General features: G+C 39.4%; 1 protein-coding gene across 15 annotated transcripts in view; it reads left to right on the forward strand.

The window, feature by feature from the left end:
* BEND7 (BEN domain containing 7) overlaps positions 1-27,814 on the forward strand; it is a 134,934-nt gene that overhangs the window by 41,178 nt on the left and 65,942 nt on the right. For all 15 annotated transcript variants that reach the window (XM_066280885.1, XM_066280887.1, XM_066280886.1 and 12 more), the window contains exons 3-4: positions 17,524-17,826; positions 20,873-20,995. In XM_066280885.1, coding sequence (XP_066136982.1) covers positions 17,524-17,826; positions 20,873-20,995 — 426 coding nt within the window. The remainder of the gene's footprint in view (positions 1-17,523; positions 17,827-20,872; positions 20,996-27,814) is intronic.

Raw genomic sequence — 27,814 nt, forward strand, 5'->3', positions numbered from 1 at the left:
TGATGTCATCATTTCTTATGGCTGAGTAGTATTCCATAGTGTATATGTGCCACATCTTCTTTATCCAGTCTTCTATTGAAGGGCTTTTTGGTTGTTTCCATGTCTTGGCCACTGTGAACAGTGCTGCAATGAACATGGGGCTACATGTGTCTTCACGTATCAATGTTTCTGAGGTTTTGGGGTATATACATAGTAGAGGGATTGCTGGGTCATAAGGTAGTTCTATTTGCAGTTTTTTGAGGAACCACCATACTTTCCTCCATAATGGTTGTACTACTTTACAGTCCCACCAACAGTGAATGAGGGTTCCTTTTTCTCCACAGCCTCTCCAACATTTGCTATTACCCGTCTTGTTGATAATAGCTAATCTAACAGGGGTGAGGTGGTATCTCATTGTAGTTTTGATTTGCATTTCTCTAATAACTAATGAAGATGAGCATCTTTTCATATATCTGTTGGCCATTTGTATCTCTTCCTGGGAGAAGTGTCTGTTCATGTCCTCTTCCCATTTTTTTATTGGATTGTTTGTTGGTTTGTTGTTGAGTTTTATGAGTTCTTTGTAAATTTTGGATATTAGGCCCTTATCTGAGCTGTTGTTTGAAAATATCATTTCCCATTTAGTTGGCTCTCTGTTTATTTTTATATCAGTTTCTCTTGCTGAGCAAAAACTTTTAATTCTGATGTAGTCCCATTCATTTATCTTTGCCTTCACTTCTCTTGCCATTGGAGTCAAGTTCATAAAATGTTCTTTAAAACCCAGGTCCATGATTTTAGTACCTATGTCTTCTTCTATGTACTTTATTGTTTCAGGTCTTATATTTAGGTCTTTGATCCATTTTGAATTAATTTTAGTACACGGGGACAGGCTGTAGTTGAGTTTCATTCTTTTGCATGTGGCTTTCCAGTTTTCCCAACACCATTTGTTGAAGAGGCTTTCTTTTCTCCATTGTATGTTGTTGGTCCCTTTATCAAAGATTATTTGACCATATATATGTGGTTTTATTTCTGGACTTTCTATTCTGTTCCATTGGTCTGAGTGTCTATTTTTCTGCCAATACCATGCTGTTTTGATTATCGTGGCCCTATAATATAGTTTAAAGTCAGGTATTGTAATGCCCCCAGCTTCATTCTTTTTCCTTAGGATTGTTTTGGCTATTCGGGGTTTTTTATAGTTCCATATAAATCTGGTGATTTTTTGTTCCATTTCTTTAAAAAATCTCATAGGGATTTTGATGGGAATTGCATTAAATTTGTATATTGCTTTGGGTAATATGGCCATTTTGATTATATTTATTCTTCCTATCCAAGAACAAGGAATATTTTTTCATCTCATTGTATCTTTTTCGATTTCCTTTAACAATGCTTTGTAATTTTCATTATATAGGTCCTTTACATTCTTTGTTATGTTTATTCCTAGGTATTTTATTTTTTTTGTTGCAATCGTGAAGGGGATTATTTTTTTGAGTTCGTTTTCTAATATTTCATTGTTGGCATATAGAAAGGCTATGGACTTTTGTATGTTAATTTTATATCCTGCGACCTTACTGTATTGGTTTATTGTCTCTAATAATCTTTTTGTGGAGTCTTTCGGGTTTTCGATGTATAGGATCATATCATCAGCAAAAAGTGATACCTTTACTTCTTCTTTTCCGATATGGATGCCTTTTATTTCTTTGTCTTGTCTGATTGCTCTAGCCAGAACTTCTAGCACCACGTTAAATAAGAGTGGAGAGAGTGGACAACCCTGTCTTGTTCCTGATTTAAGGTAGAAAGTCCTCAGTTTTATGCCGTTTAATAGGATGTTGGCTGATGGTTTATCATATATGGCCTTTATCATGTTGAGATATTTTCCTTCTATACCCATTTTGTTGAGAGTCTTAAACATAAAATTGTGTTGTATTTTATCAAAAGCCTTTTCTGCATCTATTGATCAGATCATGTGGTTTTTGTTCTTTGTTTTGTTGATATGGTGTATTACGTTAACCGTTTTGCATATGTTGAACCATCCTTGAGATTCTGGGATGAATCCCACTTGATCATGATGTATTATTTTTTTAATATGTTGTTGTATTCAGTTTGCCAGTATTTTGTTTAGTATTTTAGCATCTGTATTCATTAGAGATATTGGTCTGTAGTTTTCTTTCTTTGTGCCATCCTTGCCAGGTTTTGGTATGAGGGTTATGTTGGCCTCATAAAATGTGTTTGGAAGTATTGCTTCTTCTTCAATTTTTTGGAAGACTTTGAGTAGAATAGGAACCAAGTCTTCTTTGAATGTTTGATAGAATTCACTAGTATAACCATCTGAGCCTGGACTTTTATTTTTGGGGAGGTTTTTAATAGTTTTTTCTATTTCCTCCCTGCTGATTGGTCTGTTTAGGCTTTCTGCTTCTTCATGACTCAGTCTAGGAAGGTTGTATTTTTCTAGGAATTTATCCATTTCTTCTAGATTGTTGTATTTGGTGGCATATAATTTTTCATAGTATTCTACAATAATTCTTTGTATATCTATGATGTCTGTGGTGATCTCTCCTCTTTCATTTTGGATTTTATTTATTTGAGTCCTGTGCCTTTTTTCCTTGGTGAGTCTTGCCAAGGGTTTGTCAATTTTGTTGATCTTTTCAGAGAACCAGCTCCTTGTTTTATTGATTTTTTCTATAGTTTTTCTGTTCTCTATTTCATTTATTTCTGCTCTGATTTTTATTATCTCCTTTCTTTGGCTGGTTTTGGGTTGTCTTTGTTCTTCTTTTTCTAGTTCCTTAAGGTGTGAAGTTAAGTGGTTTACTTCGGCTCTCTCTTGTTTGTTCATATAGGCCTGAAGTGATATGAACTTCCCTCTTATTACTGCTTTTGCTGCATCCCAGAGATTCTGATATGTCGTATTTTCATTTTCATTTGTCTGTATATATCTTTTGATCTCTGCGCTTATTTCTTCTTTGACCCATTGATTTTTTAGAAGTATGTTGTTTAGTTTCCACATTTTTGTGGGTTTCCCCCCCTCTTTTTTGCAGTTGAATTCTAGTTTCAAGGCTTTATAATCAGAAAATATGCTTGGTACAATTTCAATTTTTCTAAATTTGCTGATATTGTCTTTGTGGCCCAACATATGGTCAATTCTTGAGAATGTTCCATGTACACTAGAGAAAAATGTATACTCTGTTGCTTTGGGATGAAGTGTCCTGTAGATGTCTATCATATCCAGGTGTTCTAGTATTTCGTTTAAGGCCACTATATCTTTATTGATTCTCTGTTTAGATGACCGATCTAGAGCCGTCAGCGGTGTATTGAGGTCTCCAAGTATGATTGTATTTTTGTCAGTGTTTGTTTTAAGGTCAATAAGTAGCTGTCTTATATATTTTGGTGCTCCTTGGTTTGGTGCATATATATTAAGGATTGTTATGTCTTCTTGATTCAACTTCCCCTTAATCATTATGAAATGACCATTTTTGTCTCTGAGTACTTTTTCTGTCTTGTAGTCAGCATTATTAGATATGAGTATTGCTACGCCTGCTTTTTTTGGGGTGTTGTTTGCTTGGAGTATTGTTTTCCAGCCTTTCACTTTGAATTTGTTTTTATCCTTGTTGCTTAGATGTGTTTCTTGTAGGCAGCATATAGTTGGATTTTCTTTTTTAATCCATTCTGCTACTCTGTGTCTTTTTATTGGTAAGTTTAATCCATTTACATTTAGTGTAATTATTGACACTTGTGGGTTCCCTACTGCCATTTTATAAATTGCTTTCTGTTATTTTTGTATCTGGTTTGATTCTTCTCTTTTGTTTTTGTATCATTTGTTTTTGTTTGTTTGTGTTCCATACTTCTTTCCTCTGTTGCTACCTTTTTTAAATCAAGTGTTTTTGTGGTGGTTTTTCAAGGGTAGTTACCATTAAGTAATGAAAAGGGTACCTACCATATTCATTGTAGTACCCTATCTTATAAGTATTTCTGCACTTCATCGTCCTTTGCTACTGTTAATCTCCATCCTTTCCCCCCTTTTTTTCCTTTGTTGTCACAGTTTAAGTTTGGTTTTATTGTGTTCTTGGTGGAGCTGTTACTTGTGGTGTTGTTTTCTTTTGTTCTTTGAATCTGGTTGGAAAACCCCCTTTAGTATTTCCTGGAGTGGGGGCTTTCTGTTGATAAATTCTCTCATCTTTTCTGTATTTGTGAATGTTTTTATATCTCCTTCATACTCGAAGGATAGCTTTGATGGGTATAGTATTCTTGGCTGAAAGTTCCTCTCTTTCAGGGCTTTAAATATTGGGGTCCACTCTCTTCTAGCTTGTAGAGTTTCTGCTGAGAAATCTGATGATAATCTAATAGGCCTTCCTTTATATGTTGTACTCTTCTTTTCCCTGGCTGCCTTGAGAATTTTTTCTTTGTCATTGGTTTGTGTCATCTTTATTATGATGTGCCTTGGAGTGGGTTTGTTGGGGTTAAGAAAACTCGGTGTTCTGTGTGCTTTTTGAATTTGAGGCTTTAGTTCTTTCCACAGGCTTGGGAAGTTCTCGTCTATTATTTGTTTGAGTATATTCTCCATTCCATTTTCTTTCTCTTCTCCCTCTGATATACCTATTATTCTTATGTTATTCTTTCTGATGGAGTCAGACAATTCCTGTAGGGCTTTCTCATTTTTTATTATTTTTGAGTCTCTTTCTTCTTCTCTCTGTTGTGCCTCAAGTTGTTTGTCTTCTATTTCACTAATCCTATCCTCAATCTGGGCTGTTCTGTTAGCTAAGCTTGTTACCTCGTTTTTGAGCTCGTGAATTGAGTTTTTCATTTCTGTTTGATTTGTTTTAATAGTTTCAATTTCCTTGGTAATATATTCTTTGTGTTCATTGAGTTGTTTTCTGATCTCCCTACATTGCCTTTCTGTGTTTTCTTGTATATCTCTGAGTATTTTTAAGATTTCTATTTTAAATTCTGTGTCATTTAGCTCCAAGGCTTCCAATATGTTAAGTCTTTTCTCCATAGATTTTTCCACATCTATTTGTGTTTCCTCTCTTTCTTTGGTATCCATAATATTTGATTTCCTCTTTCTTATTGGCATCTGAGGGTGGTCTTGTTGATAGCACTAATTAAAATTAATAAAGAGTAAAAAGTAAAAAAAAAAAAAACAAAAACACCCCACAAAAAAAAACAGTAATAATTTATTATTTCCCCTTTTTTTCTTTCTTCTCTTTCCCTCCTCTCCCCTCCTCAGGGAAATATCGTGCCTATAATGGAGGCCCTGATTTGGGGTGAAGAGTTCAAGGGGCAAAAAAAGGGAGTAGGGACCTACTAAATGGAAAAAAAAAAAAAGGAAGAAAATTTTAGACAAGCATAAGATGATTTGCTTGTAAGTGATGGTCAACTAAGAGATATAATGAGAGGGATAAGAGGGAACCAGAAAAAAGGACCAAAAAAAGAGTAATAAAGAAGAAAAAAATAAAAATAATAAGTAAAAATCTGTTGTATTAAGTGGAGCGAAGACTAAATACAATGGAGACCTTGGGTTGGGAGGACCCAAAATGCCACAAAAATAAACAAACAAGAAAAAAACAAAAACAAAAGCAAAAAAGAAAAATAAAGCCAAAACAAAGCCTTGAGTCCCAAATTAACTAATTTGTTCATGATTGAGGATTAAATGGGAGGAAAGTAAAACGAGAAAAGAAAAAACGAATAGAAAGGAAAAAATAAGAAAAAGAGAAAAACGAAGGAAGAAATAAAAAAGGAAGAGAAAAAAGCAAAATAAAGCAAATCAAAAAAAAACAAAAGAGGAGAGAGTGAGAGTTAAGTGTTTTGGAGTATAACCTTAAAGGAGGGTGAGGATGAAGAAGAGAAATAAAATGTAACACTCATGGGTAGTGTAGTTCAAAAAAAGGGAAGCATAAGATGGGCAGAGAATAGAAGGACCGAGGTAGAGGAAATAAAGGCAATAAGATAGAAGAAACAAACAACAACAACAAAAAAATTAGTGGAACAAGTTGTAAAGTCTGTGGATTTTTCTTGATTTTGAGAGGTTAACTTCTTCCTTTTTCTTTTCTCTCCCTCTTCCTGGTCGGTGACTCTGTACCCCAGGCTCTGCCCCTGTGTCACACTTAGGTAGGGATTTGCAGTTGATGGGATTCTATGGCAATGTCATATAATTGGCTTTAGTCTTGCTGGTAGTCAAGGCTTGTTGGCATTTGCAGGGTCCAACGATGAGAGAGTTTGCTTTCCTGGATTCTCTCTCCTAGTCCCCTCTTCCTGAATTAGCAGCCTGGTGATCCAGCTATAAGGCTGCAACTGCTTCTGTCTGGGGAGTAAGAGGCTCAAAGAGCTGGGAAATCCCCACTCTATCCCCACTCAGTGCAAGGCTTTGGGAAAGGCTCTGGCAGTCAGGGCCTCCAGTGTAATCAGGCGGGGGTGGGAGTCAATTGTTGTCAAGGTGACTGTTCAGCGCCTAGCATTCAGTTGGACCTCTCAACCCAGGTTTTCCACACTTTGTAGCCTGTTTTGGCTGGGAAGAAGAGGCACTAGTCTCTGCTTGCGACTAGTGTAGTATAGATCTTATTATCTGCCAAGTCCTTCTTGTTAGCGTTTATCCCTGAATATGGAGGCTCTATCAATCAGAAGTTGCCCCCGCCCCTTTAGCGAGAGGCACTAAAAAATATCACGCCTCGTCTTGGGTCGCTGAACTGAGAGAGATCTTATCAAATAGACCTGAGGGTGCGCAGATTTCATGGGTTAAGCTAATTTCAGTGATTGGGTCGCAGCTGTGCTCCCGAAGGTATTTTAGGCTGCCTGCGCACGCCCCTCCCCCAACGCTTGATTGTTAGCTTGAATGGCTGGGTGAGGTGTCCCGCCCACGGAGAGAATCTCCCAAGTAGAAGACCACCCTGGTGCCTCTCCCGCTCGCCCTGCCGCTGGCGGCTGGATCGCACCAGGCGCAGGATAATGGGGCACCCTGGGTGTGCGGGCCAGTAAGGCGCTCTGGGCGTGTGGAATGCCCAGGGCACGCGCGCGAATGGGGTGCTCCGGGCACCGGTGGCTGGCGACTCTCACAGTGCGCGGGCCGCTGGGAACGTTAGTGGTGCTCGCTCTGCAACCGGACCGGGTGCGCGCTGGTGGCTGCTCGCCGCTCCGGAGTGTGGGCGGTGCTCGCTCTGCAACTGGACCAGGCGTGCGCCTGCGGCTGCTCGCGGCTCCCAAGTGTGGGCTGACTCACCACAGGTGCACTCCCTCACGGCTTGAATGAACGTCCCTGCGGTAGCTTCCTCCACACCCTCGTCTCTCAGATTCAAGTGATAACAGTCCTTTCGCTTTCAGTTTGTGTGGAACTCCGGAATGCTCCGAGGATAAATTTTTCTGTTTCTAGTTGATAAATTTGTTGTGATTTAGGGGAGATCTGTCGGACGCGCTGCTCACGGCGCCATTTCCGTGACATCACTCTTTATTGGTAAGTTTAATCCATTTACATTTAGTGTAATTATTGACACTTGTGGATTCCCTATTGCCATTTTATAAATTGCTTTCTGTTAGTTTTGTATCTTGTTTGCTTCTTCTCTTTTGTTTTTCTATCATTTGTTTTTGTTTGTTTGTATTCCATACTTCTTTCCTCAGTTGCTACCTTTTTTAAGTCATGTGCTTCTGTGGTGGTTTTTTCAAGAGTGGTTTCATTAAGTAATGAAAAGGGTACCTACCATATTCATTGTAGTACCCTATCTTTTGAGTGTTTCTGCACTTCATCGTTCTTTGCTACTGTTAATTTTCATCCTCTCCTCTTTTTTTTTTTTTGCTTTTTTGTCACAGTTTAAATTTGGTTTTATTGTGTTCTTGGTGGAGCTATTACTTGTGGTTTTGTTTTGTTTTGTTCTTGGATCTGGTTGGAAAACCCCGTTCAATATTTCCTGGAGTGGGAGTTTTCTGATGATAAATTCCCTTATCTTTTCTATATTTGTGAATGTATTTTTTTCTCTTTCGTACTTGAAGGATAACTTTGATGTGTATAGTATTCTTGGCTGAAAGTTCCTCTCTTTCAGGGCTTTAAATATTGGGGTCCACTCTCTTCTAGCTTGTAGAGTTTCTGCTGAGAAATCTGATGATAATCTAATAGACCTTCCCTTATATGTTGTATTCTTCTTTTCCCTGGCTGCGTTGAGAATTTTTTCTTTGTCGTTGGTTTGTGCCATTTTCATTATAATGTGCCTTGGAGTAGGTTTGTTGTGGTTAAGAAAACTCGGTGTTCTGTTTGCTTCTTAAATTTGAGGCTTTAGTTCTTTCCACAGGCTTTTGAAGTTCTCGTCTATTATTTGTTTGAATATATTCTCCATTCCATTTTCTCTCTCTTCTCCCTCTGATATACCTATTATTCTTATGTTATTCTTTTTGATGGAGTCAGACAATTCCTGTAGGGCTTTCTCATTTTTTTAAATGTTTGAGTCTCTTCTTCTCTCTGTTGTGCCTGAAGTTGCTTGTCTTCTATGTCACTAATCCTACCTTCTATCTGGCCTGTTCCATTAGCTAAGCTTGTTACCTCATTTTTCAGTTCATGAATTGAGTTTTTCATCTCTGTTTGATTTGTTTTTATAGTTTCAATTTCCTTGGCAATATATTCTTTGTTTTCGTTGAGTTGTTTTCTGAGCTCCCTAAATTGCCTTTCTGTGTTTTCTTGTATATCTCTGAGTATTTTTAGGATTTCTATTTTAAATTTGTGTCATTTAGCTCCAAGGTTTCCAATATATTAAATTTTTTCTCCATAGATTTTTCCACATCTCTGTGTGCTACTTCTCTATCTTTTGTATCTATGATATTCTACTTCCTTTTTCTTAATGGCATCTGAGGGTGGTCTTGTTGATAGCACTAATGAGAATTAATAAAGAAGAAAAAGTAAAAAAAAAAAGGAAAAAAATTCGGGAAAAAAACACAAAAAAACCCAATAATAATTTATTATTCCCCCCTCCTTTTCTTACTTTGCTTCCCCTCCTCTCCCTTCCTCAGGAAAATATCGTGATGAACTGTGAATTATATTATGCTAAATGGAATAAAAAATGCCTATAATGAAGGGCCTGAGTTGGGGGGAAGTGTTCAAAGGGCAAAAAAGGAAGTAGGGACCCACAAAATGCAAAAAAGGAAAAAATTTGGGTCAAGTATAAAATTATTTGCTTTTAAGTGATGGTCGACTAAGAGATATAATGAGAGGGATAAGAGGGAAACAGGAAAAAGGAAAAAAAATAACTATTGTATTAAGTGGAGCAAAAACTAAATATAATGGAGATCCTGGGTTGGGAGCAATGCTAATGAGTTAAAAAGCGAAGTAAAAAGCACTCAAAATGCCACAAAAATAAACCCTTGAGTTTCAAATTAAAAAATTTGTTTTTGATTGAGGATTGAATGAGAGGAAAAATAAAAGGAGAAAAGAAGAAACTAATAGAGAGGGAGAAATAAGGGAAAGGGGAAAAGTAAAAGAAGAAAAAAGGAAGAAAACAGGGAGAGAGAGAGTTAAGGGTTTTGGAATGTAACCCTTATGGAGAGTAAGGAAGAAGAAAAGAAATAGAATGTAACACTTATGGGTAGTGTCGTTCAAGAAGAGGAAAGAATAAGACGGGCAGAGAATAAAAGGACCAAGGTGGAGGAAATAGAAATAATAATAATAAAGGCAAGAAGATGAAAGAAACAAAAAAATAGTGGAACAAGTTATAAAGTCTGGATTTTTCTTGATTTTGAGAATTTAACTTCTTCCATTTTCTTTCCTCTCCCTCTTCCTGGTTGGTGACTCTGTACCCCAGGCTCTGCCCCTGTGGCACGCTTAGGTAGAGATTTTTTTTTTTAAATTTTTTTTTAAAAATTTTACTTTATTTATTCATTTTTTAGAGAGGAGAGAGACAGAGGAGAGAGAGACAGAGAGAGAGAAGGGGGGAGGAGCTGGAAGCATCAACTCCCATATGTGCCTTGACCAGGCAAGCCCAGGGTTTCGAACTGGCGACCTCAGCATTTCCAGGTCGACGCTTTATCCACTGCGCCACCACAGGTCAAGGTAGAGATTTGAAGTTGATGACACTCTATGGCAATGTCTTATATTAGGCTTCAGTCTCGTTGGTAGTCAAGGCTTGTTAGTGTTTGCAGGCTCCGACAATGAGAGAGTCCGTTTTCCCAGAGCCTCTCTCCTAGTCTCTCCTTCCTGAATTAGCAGCCTGATGATCCAGCTATGAGGCTGCTGCTGCCTCTACCTGGGGAGTAAGAGGCTCAAAGAGATGGCAAATCCTCACTCTATCCCCACTCAACGCAGGGCTCTGGGTAAGGCTCTGGCAGTCAGAGCCACCAGCGTAATCACGCGGGGCTTGGAACCAATTGCTCTCAAGGTGACTTTCTATGAGCCTCCAGGCCTGTTCAGCATGCCTAGCACTCTGTGGGACCACTCTCCCCAGGCTTTCCGCACTTTGTAACTTGTTTTGGCTGGGAAGAAGATGCCCTAGTTGCTGCCTGCAGTACAGGAGGTCTTAACATCTGCCAAGTCCCTCTTTTTAGTGTATATCCCTGAGTATGAAAGCTCTGCCAATCAGAAGTTGCCCCTACCCCTTTAGCAAGAGGCACTAAAAAATATCACGCTTCTTGTCTTAGATCGCTGAACTAAGAGAGATTTTGTCAATTAGAGCCGCGTAGGTTAGTTGGGAGGTGAGCAGACTGTGGGTTAAGCTAATTTCAGCGATTGGATCTGCCGATCTGCTCCAGAAAGGACAGCAAGCTGCCCACGTGCCCCTCCCCTGGTGCTTGATTGTTGGCTTGAATGGCTTGGTGAGGCGCCCCGCCTGCCCAGAGAAGCTCGGGCATAGGGAAGTTTGCTTTGGTGCACTCCCCGCGTGCCGCTGGCAGCTGCTGCTCGTGGCGCGGGCGTTTTCTTGTGTGGGCTGATTCACCACAGGCACACTCTTTCCTCGGCATGAACGAACGTCCATGCCACAGCCTAGCTTCCTCCACACCCTTAGCCCCTGACTCTCAGTTCCAAGTGAAAGCAGCCTTTGCTCAGGTTAGTGAGGAAGGCAGAGTGTTCCTTTGTCCAACTTATTTCCTTCAGGGTTGATTATATATTTAGTCAATTTTTTGCTCGATCCTACCTTCACTTTCAGTGTGTGGAACTCCCAGACGCTCCAAGGATAGATTTTTCTGTCTCTGGTTGATGAACTTGTTGAAATTTTGGGGAGATTTGTCAGTCGCGCTCCTCATGGCGCCATTTCTCTGACGTCACTCTCTTGAATCAGCAGCTATTTCTTGACAGCTCTAAAAGGAATCTGAAATGTGTTCTCCTACACAATGGTAATGTTTATGCAGCAGTTCCAATTGGTTATTCAACTCATCTGCGAGAAGATTATAATGACATAAAAATTGTTCTCGACTTTCTGAAGTATGGGGAGCATAACTGGATCATTTGTGTGGATCTTAAAATGGTAAACTTCATGCTAGGACAACAGAGAGGTTTCACGAAGTATCCTTGATTTCTGTATTTGTGGGACAGCTGAGCTCGGGAGAAACACTGGACACAGAAGGAGTGGCCGAAACGTGAAACTCTGGAAGTAGGGATGCAAAATATTGTGAATGAACCTGTAGTTAATCGAGACAGGATCATTTTTCCCCCACTTCACATCAAACTTGGCTTAATGAAGCAGTTTGTTCAGACTTTGAATAGAGAAAGTGAATGCTTTCAACATATTATTTCTGCTTTTCCTGCCTTGTTTTTTGAGAAGATAAAAGCAGGTGTATTCAATGAACCTCAAATTTGAACCCTCATACATGATGAAGAATGTGCCAGGAAGATGAATAAGGAGGAGGAAGCAGCATGGCAGTCTTTTGTGGCAGTTACAAAGAACTTCCTTGGCAACAAAAAGGCAGAAAACTATGAACTTCTGGTTCAAAGGATGCTGTTGGCTTTCTGTGACATTGGATGTAAGATTCACTTCCTGAACAGTCACCTTGATAAGTTTTGCGAAAATCTTGGAGCTGTTAGTGATGAGCAGACTACTGATGGAGCATCAAACGAGATTGTCCTCAACAAGTACACAAACGCAAGAGCTACGAACGCAAATTTTTGCCTGAATAGAATTTAAATAAGTTTTACGCAAATTTTATGATTAAAATGTTTTAATATGTTCTATTTTGAAACTGTAGACAAATTCTGATGCAATCATATTTTTAGTGTATTAGTGTATTTACTGCTTTATATAAATTATTATATTTTCACAAAGATGATGCCCAAAAGACATTCTACTTCATTATGTTAGACTAAATGTTGAAAATTTTATAATAAGATGAAAACCTGAAATCTTGAATTGCAAAAAAACTTGTAGCTAACAGAGAAAAACTAATGTCAGATTTGAGATCAGCACACTCGAATTAGGTAAGAACAAGTGTTTTTTTTGTTGTTTTGTTTTGTTTTTTGTATTTTTCTGAAGCTGGAAATGGGGAGAGATAGTCAGACAGACTCCCACATGCGCCCGACCAGGATCCACCTGTCACGCCCACCAGGGGTGACGCTCTGCCCACCAGAGGGCGATGCTCTGCCCCTCCAGGGCATCGCTCTGCTGCGACCAGAGCCACTCTAGTGCCTGGGGCAGAGGCCAAGGAGCCATCCCCAGGCCTGGGCCATCTTTGCTCCAATGGAGCCTTGGCTGCGGGAGGGGAAGAGAGAGACAGAGAGGAAGGAGGGGGGGTGGAGAAACAAATGGGCGCTTCTCCTATGTGCCCTGGCCGGGAATCGAACCCGGGTCCCCCGCACACCAGGCCGACGCTCTACTGCTGAGCCAACCGGCCAGGGCAAGAACAAGTGTTTTTGTGGATGCAACAAAAATTTTGTTCCCAGTGTTATCAATCATCTTCTGTGTAGTAAATCCTTCTGTCCTGGCCTAGTGAAGGGAGATCTTGTGTGACGACTTCTCTGTTGCAAGACTCTGTATATGTACTATATAGAGTCTTGATGTGACTATACAGGGGTCCCCAAACTATGGCCCACGGGCCGCATGCGGCCCCCTGAGGCCATTTATCCGGCCCCCACCGCACTTCCAGAAGGGGCACCTCTTTCGTTGGTGGTCAGTGAGAGGAGCATAGTTCCCATTGAAATACTGGTCAGTTTGTTGATTTAAATTTACTCGTTCTTTATTTTAAATATTGTATTTGTTCTCATTTTGTTTTTTTACTTTAAAATAAGATATGTGCAATGTGCACAGGGATTTGTTCATATTTTTTTTATAGTCTGGCCCTCCAACAGTCTGAGGGACAGTGAACTGGCCCCCTGTGTAAAAAGTTTGGGGACCCCTGATATAGAGTCTTGACGTGATGTACTGTATAAATTCTTGATGTGAAGGAAGGTGATCTGGTAGAGTCTTGAAAGTTAGCGAAGGGTAGATTTCAGTCTGCAATATTTTTTAGACCTTGTCCAAGAAGCATAGTCACTGAACTCTTAAAAGGATTTCATTTAAAGTGTTTTACCTATAAGGGAACCACATAGCATGGATCCATTTTGTAAGGTTTTCTTTGTTGTTGTTTTATCTAAAAATATTCTGTCTCTTGGAGTAGTTGAGTATAAGTGAAAACATAGAGAGGTTTGGATAGAAATCAGGAATGTGCACAGATTTCCTTATGGAATCACACTTCTTTAGATGACCCATTGTCCTGACAGCTTCCTCTTCCTGGCATTTATCCATGGAGAAGACACTGACTAATGAGAATCAGAAAGACAGTAGAGGACAATTAACATTCAAATCTCAATCTCTTACATATTTTGTACCATTTTTCAAAATCAGAAAACTTGAGCTCCTTCAGTTAAAAAACAAACACATGACTTGGGCTTCACACTGTGAACAGAATAAGCCCACTTTTTCTGAGACGGACACATGTGACTTTCAGAGGCATCAGGCCCTGCTTCCCTTCCCGATGGCTGCTGTGCACTTGCTGGTGCAGAGCACAGGTCTCGCTTAGACCTTCATTTTAGGACCCAGGAAGCAGAAGTCTGAGAAGTGGGGGTGCCTGCCCCATATCAAGGAGCAAGTTGGCACATTTCAGAAGTGAGTCCAGGTGTCAGGGATAGCAGCCAGGCCTCCCTATGCTCCACCCCAGCAGTGGGGGCTGACCTTCTGTGGTCTCACCTCCTTACCTGCAGTCAGCACCCACTGCATCCCAGGGCATGTGGATTGAATCAGCTTTTTTGGTCATACTTACTTTTAGTCTTCAGTTCTCATTTCTGACTCTCTGCGACATCTGTCCCTAATGTGAAAGGAAACACTTCCCTTCACTCTGCCAGAGCCCATTGTCACCGGCTTGTGTAATCAGGCTCCAGGACCACCCCCACCTGTGGTATTTTTAAAGCTGTTCCCTGCTTCTTTGGCTAAAGGTAGGACAATTCAGTTACCCCAGAGACCATTCGTGCATGTCTGGTTGTCCTGCAGGGATGCCCAGCCCGTCTCCTCCAAGAAGTTGTCCCCCAGGCAGACCTTCAACCTTCCCCATAATCTCATCACTTTCCTCTTGTCAACTTCTGCCGTTTTCTTTCTTCTGTCCTTTAAAATGTCCTTGCAGTCAGATAGACTGTGGGCTCTCTACTGAGTCAGTCAGTCAGGTGTACCTTGGCCTCTGGGGTCCCCCTTCCCAGCACTCCTTCTTCCTGCATGGCCCCCCCAGGTCCCAATTTGTTGTTTCTTCTTCTGACTTTGGAAGAAATGATTTTAAACATCTCAGGGGCACCTGACAGCCAGAATCTCCCTTTCTACTCTCCCTTTTCTCCCTCTACTCAACCTGCAGCTCAGGATTCTGGTCTTACAGAAAGTTTAAAGTATGCAAAACTCACATTATAATTTCCATCTGTAACTTCTGCAACTAGGAAACTAAGGTCCTGACAAAGCAGATTTGCTCTTAGAAAGTTCCAGAATCCTCATGTTCATGACTTTATCCCCCTAAAGAAAGTATTTAATCATAGCATTCTCTCTCCAGAGCAGAGGTGGAATCTTTGGAAAGAGAATATCCCATTTGCTGGGACATGGCAGGGTTCACATGGAGAAGCAAGCTGGCACTGACTCAAGCCGGCAGTGAGTGTGGCCTCCCTGGAGCAGCTCTTGCCAGGGGCCAGGAAGGAGAGAAGTGACAGCCACCAGCTTGTGCTACTGTAGATCAGTGAGCTGCAACCCTTGATGGTGCATAACGTCCCTGATCTAGGAGATCCAGGGTAAGATTCTTGTAGGAAGGAAGCTTCTTCTTGTCCAAAATGTGATGTTAACTACCAGGAAAGTATGTGTTTGGTACTTAAACTCACACCACATTCACCTGCAGTTTTATCTTCGAGAATTGTTCTAGACATCATTACGTTGTGAATTCTTCTGGCTGCATCATTTAAATCCTGCTTAGTCACTCTCATAAAATCTGGACTATTATTTACTGTTTCTATATTGTAATTTTCACAGGTGCTTGATATAAAAATGATTCTATTACAAAGTAAACTATTTCTTGTCAAGCATATAGCAACACATGATACCTATAGTATTGTAAATTTGGAAATCTGTCGTTTCTGGGTTCACCCATATTAGATATTAAAACAATATTTTTGCCATTTTAAAAATTGAAGATACTTATTTCAAAATAGTATATAAAAGTCTTCTTATTCAGTATTTATATATAACTAGCTTAATATCTAACTAGACAACACAGAATGCCTAGATTTGTTGTGCAGTTACAGATTCTACAGAGAATCTGGCTTACAAGATACTAGGTACTTTAAATCTTTGTTATGTTAAACGTGTTGAATTTATCTGCAGGAGGTGTATTTTTTGTTTGTTTGTTTATTTTTTCCTTAGGTGAGAAGCGGGGAGGCAGAGAGCCAGACTCCACATGTGCCTAACTGGATCTACCCAGCATGCCCACCAGGGGGAGATGCTCTGCCCATCTGGGGTATTGCTCCATTGTGGCTGGAGCTATTCTAGTGCTTGAGGCGGAGGCCATGGAGCCATCCTCAGCGCCCAGGCCAGCTTTGCTCCAATGGAGCCTTGGCTGGGGGAGGGGAGGAGAGAGATAAAGAGGAAGGAGAGGGGGAAGGATGGAGAAGCAGATGGGTGCTTCTCCTGTGTGCCCTGACTGGGAATCGAACCAGAACTTCCACACGCTGGGCTGACGCTCTACCACTGAGCTAACTGGCCAGGGCCAGGAAGTGTTTTTTCCAACAGATACTTTCTGTGGGTTTTTTTCTCATAGTTTAAATGTCAGGCATTTAATAGAGTGACTGCATGAATTTGTTTACATTCTTACATTCTCTGGCATAAGACTTTTAGTTTAACACCCAGATTAGAGGGGAAAAAACCTACTTTTCTTAACGTTTGTGAAGATACTGGCTCATACATAATTTAAGAAGTTAGTGTGTTTGAAATAGCTCCTAATAGATATTGGCATCTTCTGTTTTCATATTTATAGGAAATATTTCCTACCTATATAATTTGACAGGTATCTCTAAGTAGTATTTACTTTGTACATCCAGTGCAGCACAGCGATACCTTAGTTCAAAAAGGAAGTCCTGTTATGGAAAAAGAATCTTTAAAAAAAGTTACTGGGAAAGGTCTGAAGATCTGTTGCATAACAGCATGAAGATACTTATGCACTTAGAAATGGTTAAGATGGTAAATTTTATGGTGTGTGATTTTTACCACTATTTTTTTTAAAGTCAATGCAGAGGTGAGCTGGGCTTTGGAACAGCCTGTTCCCTTTTGTAGTTACCACGTGAAGGTGGCAGTGGATTTGTCTGGGTAGGTCCAGGGTGTGGCAGTCAGGAGGATGGAGCTGGGGGCAGGGCGGGGTGGGGGCTGCACTTCCTCTCCTGGTGCTAGTGCAGCTAGGGACCCTGGACATCACTTGGCTGAGTCACAGCTCCAGGGGTGTCTCCTCTGTGAGCTGGACTGAGAAAGACAAGGCCTACCTCCCTTGTTTCAGTGTCTCTCTGCTCTTACAGTGTTACCTCTGAGAGTGATGTTTCCAACAGCTGTGTCATACTGGAATACACCCACTGTCAATGGCACTGCTGCTGTGCCCGCAGCCAATCCTCAAAAAGCTCTGCATCCCAACCAGAGCTATGTGTTCTTCCTGGTGTCTGCACCTGACTGCAGATGGGGCCAACTGCCCTGCAGGCTTCGCCACTGCCAGTGAATGGTGGTAGCAGCTCCCAGAGGGGCTTCAGCCTTGTCGTCCCAATCTCGAACTCGTCTTCTGCCTTAGCCTATTTCCTGTGACACCCTTACCCAGAAAACACTGCCAAGGAAGGAATTTAAAGTGTGCCCCCAGATGAAACTCATTCAGGAAACCTTTTTTATCATAAGAGAATTTGTCCAGAGAGAGATTAAACTGAGATGCACCAGGAATATAATTGGTTTCTTCAGACCATAGCCAGTTTCCTTGCCTTTAAGTTTCATGGATTACTTAGTATCTAGAAGCTTGCATCTGGAATCAGTCATCTTTGTCATTCCCAGAGAAGAGGTGGTGATATTTTTTGGTAGTGAATTATTATTTTCTGCTAATTTACAATGCTCTCTTTGGCCCTGTTCCCATTAGGAGGTGAAAGCATGGAAATTAAAAAACAAATTACAGGAATAAGAAGATTACTGAACGACAGCACTGGGAGGATCTATCAGCGAGTTGGCAAGGAAGGAGAAAAGTTGAAAGAAGAACCCCAGGATTTGGACTCCATCTGGCCTCAGCGTTTGAACTCCTCTGCTGAGGCCCCACAGAACCTCCACCCTTCTTCCCGGGGCGTGTGGCATGAGTTCCCAGCCCAGAGCAGGCAGTTCTCAGGGCAGTCTGGCTCCCGCTCTAGAACCTTCCAGAGCCAGCCCCACGCTGCTGGGAGCTCCAACGGTATGGTCATTATCAGACATTCAGAATGCTCTTATGGGGAGTTATTGTCCCAATGTACTTATTCCTAAATGTTCACTATGTTCTTTGAGTTCAAGACAGTAAGTCCTCATGTAACATTGTCAGTAGGTTCTTGGAAACTGTGACTTTAAGAGAAATGACATAAAACAAAAACAATTTTACCATAGACTCATTGATAGAAATCAGAGTTAAGTTCCTACGGCCTCTTTCTGGTCACAAAAGCAACACCAAACTTCTGAATAACCCAAAACACTTATAATGTTAAACATTGAAGTAAATGTGAGCTATTCATACGTTTAAGAAAGATGAATAAAAATCACTAAGAGAATTCTTTTCTAATCCACAGGGTCATGGGTGGCCATAGCCCTCTCTAAGTAGCTCAGGGCACCAGGCGGGACCCACCCTGGATAGGATACCCTTTCATCACAGGGCCACTCACACATGCCGCACCTAGATGGGGACAATGTAGACATGCCAGTGAACCTCAGGTGTACATCTTTGGGATGTGGGAGGAAACTGGAGTCCCTGGAGAAACCCACGCAGACACTGGGAGAACGTGCTGACTCCACACACAGAGTGGCCTCTAAGAATCAATTTCTTTTCTCATCATTATAAGAAAATGACATTATTTGAGGACTTGCTATACATTAAGCTCTTCCTTAATCACCTGCCTTAGCTGAGTTATTTTAAAAGACAGAGATGACATAGAGGGAAAAGTTACAGACTATAAAATACCAGAATTGTAAAGCAGGCAAGACTGGGGGTTCTATAGTAGAAGTGATGATTTCTTAGTAGAGATGTTAGCCCTTTGAGAAGTTGAAGCTATTGTTTGCTGATGTACAGATATTGTCACAAAAGACTGAACATTTGGGCAGAAAGAGTTCCCTGGTCAGATGGTATATTATTGATACATCCTCTGGCTCACACTGTTGCTTTTCTTCAATATCAGAAGAGTCATATAAAGGGAGGACTGATACCCCAGCACCCTCATACCTGCATTTTAACCTCACCTCCTAGCCACTGAACCAAAGGATCCATATTTTATAACTTGCTTTATTAGGGTTGAAATGTGTTTCTTTAAAGAATGTTTCTCTTAGCTTAAATTTCTAATTGCTTAGAAAAAAGTCAAATTTTTTTTTTCAAACCTTAAAGAAAAAATGGAAGATTTTTTTCAGCCACGTTATTTTCCATTCAGTGACATTAAGTGTTAATGTTCTATAAATTATGTATAGATGTGCATGCCGATCTATAGTTCCTATAGAGAGAACAAGAGAAAAATAAGAATGCATTCTCAGTTTCCTTGAAAAGTAAAGGATTTTTTCCCACTTATTATCCTTTAAGATTAAGAGAGTGTTTTGATTGTTTTTAAAAACACACAATTTACAGTAACCAGTTCAGATGCATGAAAAGCCATCTGTGACACTGCTGATGAGCTGCAAGGGACCCTAAAAGGTGCACTGGTGTCTTCTCTTTCTCTTAGTATTACATAAGTCAATATCAAATTCCCAGGCTGGCACGCCGCCAGGTTAGAGGGAGACAGCTCTTGAAAGACTCCTCCATAAAAATAAAACGTCAGTTCTCTTTCAAATTAGAAAATGATTTATAATAGGCTGAGAAGAGTTGGTTTGTCCTCTGAAAAAGATAAAGACAGTACTTAGAATATGACTAGGAATATTCTACAAGGCCCACCTGATTCTTGGGTTATGGAAGAAGTTAGAAGAGAAATAAGATGCCCCCAGATATGGTGTTAGGAAACTCCAGAGCAGTGAAGTTTGGGTGAACAGAGTCGTGTTCTCCGGTACATAACAAGGAAGGGGCGCTGACTTTGGAAAAGGTTGTTATGTTAAAAGCTACAAACATAAATTCCCTCATATTCACTTGAAGATAGATCTCTTTTGTGTTTGTTTTCATAGTTGCAAGAGAATTTATTTATATTTATGACTGGTATTTCATTGAAATTATTTGCAATTTTAACATCTCAGCTTGTTACAACTTTGAATGTAAATAATTTTGCTACTCCAAACATTATCATTCAAGTATTTCATGGTTTTGCTGTGGTGAATTTTTCTCTAGTATCCACAAACAATGCATATTATAAGATTTAAATTACATGTACTATTTAATAAAAGATATATCTAGATCAAAACCTTAGAACTTACCTCTTCCACCTATGAACCTAAGCAGTGTCTCATACAGTCCACTTTATGGTAGTAGGAACACCACCAAAAGAGGGATTTTTCAAATGTTCCATTTTATTTTAAGGACAGTAGGAAGATGTTTGTTCACTTATAAGGGAAACAGAATAGGATAGTTATTTTAAGGAAAACATGTTGATTTAAACATTTAAAAAGAGAATAAAATGAGGGAAATTTAAGAAATAAGAATGGAAAAGAGACATGGAACGATCATCTATATGAAGTTGGAGAAAAGTCAGGACATCAGCACCCACTTACCCTTCAAGTTCAAATTCATAGGCTCCCCACTCTTCCCTGCCCCACACACCATATCCAGAGAGTGCCCTAAAAGTTTTAATGTGTTGACGGTTCTTAATTTTTGAAGTAACATGCTTAATACTAAAACTATCTTTTAATTGACACATTTAATTCTTAATACGAACTCTTATAACACATGCAGCTACCAATTTTTTTGTAAAGCTGTTTTCAGGCAGGCCCCGTTTTTTGTGCACACTGGTGTGAGCGTGTTTCCAGTGAATTTTTAAGCTATTGTTATCTGAGATGAACTGGTGTGACAATAGGGAGACCTGCGGTGACAGTGCATTGTGTGCGGATGTTCCTGCAGGCTCCACCACCCCTTGAAACAGCAAGCACTTTATAATACAGAAGCCTGATTAATTAGATAAAGTCAGACCCCCAAATTTAAGTTGTGAAAATTATTGGGTACCTTTTCCTTAGGCACAGTCTCATAATAATTGCACAGACTTCAAAGTCCTGTCAAGACACCATTTTTAATTTTCTCTTTATAATTCTGGTGGTGTTTGGAATGTGTCATTCTTTTTTTCCGTGCTTAGGAGAACTTCCAGTGGTGAATCCATCAGTTGGATCAAACTGCTGTACCTGTAACTGCCAGTCAACATTGCAGGCCATTCTTCAAGAACTCAAAACCATGCGGAAATTAATGCAAATGCAAGCAGGTACAAAGATTACACCTCAGATCAAGTCCTCTGATTCTCAATACATTCTTATGGTGCTTTTATTGAGTTCTTTCCTCCATGCTGTCTTGCTATGATTTTTCAAGTATCTGTTTTCTCAGTTTTCTTCAACATGCTTTCCCTCTAGCAAATCTATTAAACTTTTTATTGTTAATACTCCTCCATTTATGTATTATGCTCTGTACACTTCACCCCTGATCTCCCAGCACCTCACAAGTCAGTCCATTTTTTTTCTTTACCAAGTGAGAGAAGAGCAGGTAGACTCCCATATGTGCCCCAACCAGGCTCCACCCTGTAACCCCATCTGGGGCCAGTGTTCTGCCCATCTGGGGCCATGCTCAAAACCGAGCTATTTTTTTAGTGTCTGAGGCAGAGGCTCCATGGAGCCATCCTCAGAGCCCAGGGCCCAAACACTTGAACCAGTCGAGCCATAGCTGCAGGAGGGGGAGGAAGGGGGGAGAAGGGGAGAGGCAGCGAAGCAGATGATCGCTTCTCTCATGTGCTCTGACCAGGAATCAAACCAGGGTCATCAACACTCTGGGCTGACACTCTACCACTTAGCCAACCAGCCAGGGCCAATTATAATTTGAAACAGTTGTACATGAATATGCTCAAAGTTCTTCAGGTCATTGTCCAAATGTAAATCAACAAAGATGTTCCGGTCAGGAAAGAAAATGAGGCCGCCTCATCTTGCCCCTATAGGTGCTCAGATTGGGGGCTGCCTGCATCTTGCCACCCCCCACTCCTGCACAAGGCCCTTTTGGGGCTTGGCATGGCAGAGGGAAGTCATGCATTGTGTAGATGTGGAGGAGCCCTTTAGAAAGCGTGGGCCCCTCTGGTGAAGACGGTAAGCTGACAAGAAGTGCTGGGCCTCACACTCTGCTGGTGGCTTTTCTCCCTAACATTCAGGACAGAAAAGCCCAAAGACATGTTTTGTCTTCTTGATTTACACGACACATTTTCTCCTCCTGTTATAGACAAGTCAAAGAACAGAAGAGCAGTGAATTTGAAGTTTGGGGTCAGAGTTCAGTGCCTCCTCTTATACCAACATGATTTCTCTGAGCATCAGATTTGTCTTCTGTCACTGTAGTATTAATATCTCACTCACGGGGTTGTTTTCAAAGGAGAATGGGATGGAAAATGAGTGCTGTAGGCATGACAGAAGCATAAGCTATTCTTTAGTGTGTGGTAGGAAGACCACAGAGCCCTTCACAGAAGTCTGGAGTCTGCATCCTTGTGACAGTGGCTCTGTTTTCTAATCTTCACAATTAAAGGGAAAGCCAGAACTATTTTTGGTCACAGATACAGAAAATAATCATTTTAGTAGCCTTTGCTCTTGTCAGGGAAAACTTGACCCTAGCCTAATGCGGGAAATAGCACAGTCAAGTATGGCCAGCATTCCCGTCCTTTCTTTGTAAGTGCTGTTCTTGAAGGTTGTTGTTCAGGCACATCATGCCAATTAGTGAATTCCAGTTAAGTTTTAATATTCACTAATGTGGTTTTGATATGAAAAAGCTTAATAGTTAAGACATCTCAGTCACCCAAGATCCTATGAAAGGTGACAAAAGGCTCTTTAAAAAGTAATATCTAATTTTATGTGCTGAATTTGGTTTTATCCCAAAGGAGAGAAAAACGTTTTGGTCAGTCCAATAAGCATTTAATTCACTTTGTTCCACCACGATAATCTGTGTTGTTACTAACCTGAGAAAGGTTAACATCTCCTAAATAAGGAACTCAGAAAGGTTCCTTTATTGTGTACAGATTCTGTTCTCAGAGGAAGAATTTGTTAGCACCTAAGAAAATATGCATAGGAAATGGTAATGATTTATTTTGTTACCTAAGCTCCTTGCTATTGAAATGGCAACCTGCAAATTGCAACCATTGAAATCCCTAACTGCAGCTGTTTTAAAGTAAATGCCACTTTGTCCCCATGTTTTCCTTTCTGAACCTTTACAGATTAGGGCAGGACAGTACATGAGTCCAAAGGTGTAGGAAGGAGAGCAGAAAGGATCAACTGAATAAATTACTCTTCCTTAATTTTCTTAAAGTTAAGAATTTGTGTTATGTGGCTAAGGTTTATTGCCTACAAGACTCAGATTTAAATTATGCATATTTAGAAAGTCTTACCTTTTACTATAAGACAAGAAGTTGGATCAAATGATAAGATCTGAATGCAAGAAACTTTGGCTATGTCCAGACTTGCAAAAGTAGAAGAAAACTCAGTCCCTGTGTTCTTGAAACCAAAAGCTTTCATTTTTAATTTAGAATAGCGGGTTTGGAGAGGCATGTGTTCTAGACTATGTTGATAATTGCTTCAGTCATCCACTTGACTTTAGAGATAGAGACCTAGTGTTGAGTGAAAGCTGAGAGAGAAGCATACGTGCCTTGTACATTAGAATAACGAGAAGCTTTAGAAAAATCTCAGTGCCTGGACGCTGCCCCTGAAAATTCCGATTCAGTGAGTCTGGGGTGAGGCTGAGGCACTGACATTTCTTTCAAGCTCCTAGGTGATTCTAAGGTACAGCCAGAAACCAGGAGCTCAATGAATTTCTGCATGGCTGATTAAAAACTTTCAGTTCATATTTAGTTCAAGTAGTTTGTTTTTAACACTTATATATAAATTTCTCTCCAGCCTGGAGATGAAAATACCACGGTTAAAGTAGAAATGATTTTTATTTGCAAACTGATAGGAAATGATCCATATTTATTTGTATTTAAAGACTTTCAGTTCTCATTTGACACATGGATAGGTTTGTTTCTATGAAAAGACAGGCACAGCCTATGGTCACATTTAGTAAGCCATATTAACACATGAAAATTTTAACACTGCTATATTTTCCTGTGATACTTTCCATTAAATGATTAACAAACATTACTTTTCAAAATGCACCTGTGAAAACTGTACCATCCATGTTTCTTTAAGTATATATTTTTTTATTTTATTTTTATTTTTTTAAAATAATTTTATTTTTTTAATGGGGTGACATCAATAAATCAGGATACATATATTCAAAGATAACAAGTCCAGGTTATCTTGTCGTTCAGTTATGTTGCATACCCATCACCCAAAGTCAGATTGTCCTCTGTCACCTTCTATCTAGTTTTGTTTGTGCCCCTCCCCCTCCCCCTTTCCCTCTCCCTTTCCCCCTCCCCCCCGTAACCACCACACTCTTATCAATGTCTCTTAGTTTCACGTTTATGTCCCACCTACGTATGGAATAATGCAGTTCTTGGGTTTTTTCTGATTTACTTATTTCGCTTCGTATCATGTTATCAAGATCCCACCATTTTGCTGTAAATGATCCAATGTCATCATTTCTTACGGCTGAGTAGTATAGTATTCCATAGTGTATATGTGCCACATCTTCTTTATCCAGTCATCTATTGACGGGCTTTTTGGTTGTTTCCATGTCCTGGCCACTGTGAACAATGCTGCTATAAACATGGGGCTGCATGTGTCTTTATGTATCAATGTTTCTGAGTTTTTGGGGTATATACCCAGTAGAGGGATTGCTGGGTCATAAAGTAGTTCTATTTTCAGTTTTTTGAGGAACCACCATACTTTCTTCCATAATGGTTGTACTACTTTACATTCCCACCAACAGTGTATGAGGGTTCCTTTTTCTCCACAGCCTCTCCAACATTTGCTATTACCTGTCTTGCTAATAATAGCTAATCGAACAGGTATGAGGTGGTATCTCATTGCAGTTTTGATTTGCATTTCTCTAATAACTAAAGAAGATGAGCATTTTTTCATATATCTCTTGGCCATTTGTATTTCTTCCTGGGAGAAGTGTCTGTTCATATCCTCTTCCCATTTTTTTTATTGGATTGTTTGTTTGTTTGTTGTTGAGTTTTATGAGTTCTTTGTATATTTTGGATATTAGGCCCTTATCTGAGCTATTGTTTGAAAATATCATTTCCCATTTAGTTGGCTGTCTGTTTATTTTGTTATCAGTTTCTCTTGCTGAGCAAAAACTTCTTAGTCTGATGTAGTCCCATTCATTAATTTTTGCCTTCACTTCTCTTGCCTGTGGAGTCAAATTCATAAAATGCTCTTTAAAACCCAGGTCCATGAGTTGAGTACCTATGTCTTCTTCTATGTATTTAATTGTTTCAGGTCTTATGTTTAGATCTTTGATCCATTTTGAGTTAATTTTAGTACAGGGGGACAAACTGTAGTCCAGTTTCATTCTTTTGTATGTGGCTTTCCAGTTTTCCCAGCACTATTTATGGAAGAAGCTTTCTTTTCTCCATTGTGTGTTGTTGGCCCCTTTATCAAAAATTATTTGACCATATATATGTGGTTTTATTTCTGGACTTTCTATTCTGTTCCATTGGTCTGAGTGTCTATTTTTCTGCCAATACCATGCTGTTTTGATTGTCGTGGCCCTATAATAGAGTTTGAAGTCAGGTATTGTAATGCCCTCAGCTTCATTCTTTTTCTTTAGAATTGCTTTGGCTATTCGGGGTTTTTTATAGTTCCATATAAATCTGATGATTTTTTGCTCTGTTTCTTTAAAAAATGTCATTGAAAGTTTGATGGGAATTGCATTAAATTTGTATATTGCTTTGGGTAATATAGCCATCTTGATTATATTTATTCTTCCTAACCAAGAACAAGGTATATTCTTCCATCTCATTATATCTTTTTCAATTTCCCTTAACAATGGTTTATAGTTTTCATTATATAAGTCCTTTACATTCTTTGTTATGTTTATTCCTAAGTATTTTTTTTTGTTGTTGCAATCGTGAAGGGGATTATTCTTTTGAGTTCGTTCTCAATTGTTTCATTGTTGGCATATAGAAAGGCTATTGACTTCTGTATGTTAATTTTGTATCCTGCGACCTTACTGTATTGGCTTATTGTTTCTAGTAGTTCTTTTTGTGGATTCTTTGGGGTTTTCGATGTATAGGATCATATCATCTGCAAAAAGTGATACCTTTACTTCTTCTTTTCAGATATGGATGCCTTTTATTTTTTGTCTTGTCTGATTGCTCTGGCTAGAACCTCTAGTACCACATTAAATAAGAGTGGAGAGAGTGGACAGCCCTGTCTTGTTCCTGATTTAAGGGGGAAAGCCTTCAGTTTAGTGCCATTTAATATGATGTTAGCTGATGGTTTATCATATATGGCTTTTATCATGTTGAGATATTTTCCTTCTATACCCATTTTGTTGAGAGTCTTAAACATAAAATTGTGTTGTATTTTATCAAAAGCCTTTTCTGCGTCTGTTGATAAGATCATGTGGTTTTTGTTCTTTGTTTTGTTGATATGGTGTATTACGTTAACCGTTTTACGTATGTTGAACCATCCTTGAGATTCTGGGATGAATCCCACTTGATCATGATGTATTATTTTTTTTAATATGTTGTTGTATTCGATTTGCTAGTATTTTGTTTAGTATTTTAGCATCTGTATTCATTAGAGATATTGGTCTGTAGTTTTCTTTTTTTGTGCCATCCTTGCCTGGTTTTGGTATGAGGGTTATGTTGGCCTCATAAAATGTGTTTGGAAGTATTGTTTCTTCTTCAATTTTTTGGAAGAGTTTCAGTAGAATAGGAACCAAGTCTTCTTTGAATGTTTGATAAAATTCACTGGTATAGCCGTCAGGGCCTGGACTTTTATTTTGGGGGAGGTTTTTAATGGTTTTTTCTATTTCTTCTCTACTAATAGGTCTGTTTAAGCTTTCTGCTTCTTCTTGACTCAGTCTAGGAAGGTTGTATTGTTCTAGGAATTTATCCATTTCTTCTAGGTTGTTGAATTTAGTGGCATAAAGTTTTTTGTAGTATTCGACAATAATTCTTTGTATATCTACAGTGTCCGTGGTGATTTCTCCTCTTTCATTTTGGATTTTGTTTATATTAGTTCTTTCTCTTTTTTCCCTGGTAAGTCTTGCCAAGGGTTTGTCAATTTTGTTGATCTTTTCAAAGAACTAGCTCCTTGTTCTATTAATTTTTTCTATAGTTTTTCTGTTCTCTAATTCATTTATTTCTACTCTGATTTTTCTTATCTCCTTTCTTCGGCTGGTTTTGGGTTTTCTTTGTTCTTCTTTTTCTAGTTCCTTAAGGTGTGAAGTTAAGTGGTTCACTTGGGCTCTCTCTTGTTTGTTCATATAGGCCTGAAGTGATATGAACTTCCCTCTTATCACTGCTTTTGCTGCATCCCATAGATTCTGATATGTCGTATTGTCATTTTCATTAGTCTGTATATATCTTTTGATCTCTGCACTTATTTTTTCTTTGACCCATTCATTTTTTAAAAGTATGTTGTTTAGTTTCCACATTTTTGTGGGGTTTTTTTCCTCTTTTTTGCAGTTGAATTCTAGTTTCAAGGCTTTATGATCAGAAAATATGCTTGGTGCAACTTTGATTTTTCTGAATTTGCTAATGTTGTTTTTGTGGCCCAACATATGGTCAGTTCTTGAGAATGATCATGTACATTGGAGAAAAATGTATACTCAGTCACTTTGGGATGAAATGTCCTGTAGATGTCTATCATATCCAGGTGCTCTAGTGTTTTGTTTAAGGCCACTATGTCTTTGTTGATTCTCTGTTTGCATGACCGATCTTGAGCCGTCAGCAGTGTATTGAGGTCTCCAAGTATGATTGTATTTTTGTCAGTTTTTGTTTTAAGGTCAATAAGTAGCTGTCTTATATATTTTGGTGCTCCTTGGTTTGGTGCATATGTATTAAGTATTGTTATGTCTTCTTGATTCAGTGTCCCCTTAGCTGTTATGAAATGGCCATTTTTGTCTCTGAGCACTTTTGCTGTCTTGTAGTCAGCATTATCAGATATGA

This window comes from Saccopteryx bilineata, chromosome 5 (assembly GCF_036850765.1).
Source record: "Saccopteryx bilineata isolate mSacBil1 chromosome 5, mSacBil1_pri_phased_curated, whole genome shotgun sequence".
NCBI lineage: Eukaryota > Metazoa > Chordata > Mammalia > Chiroptera > Emballonuridae > Saccopteryx > Saccopteryx bilineata.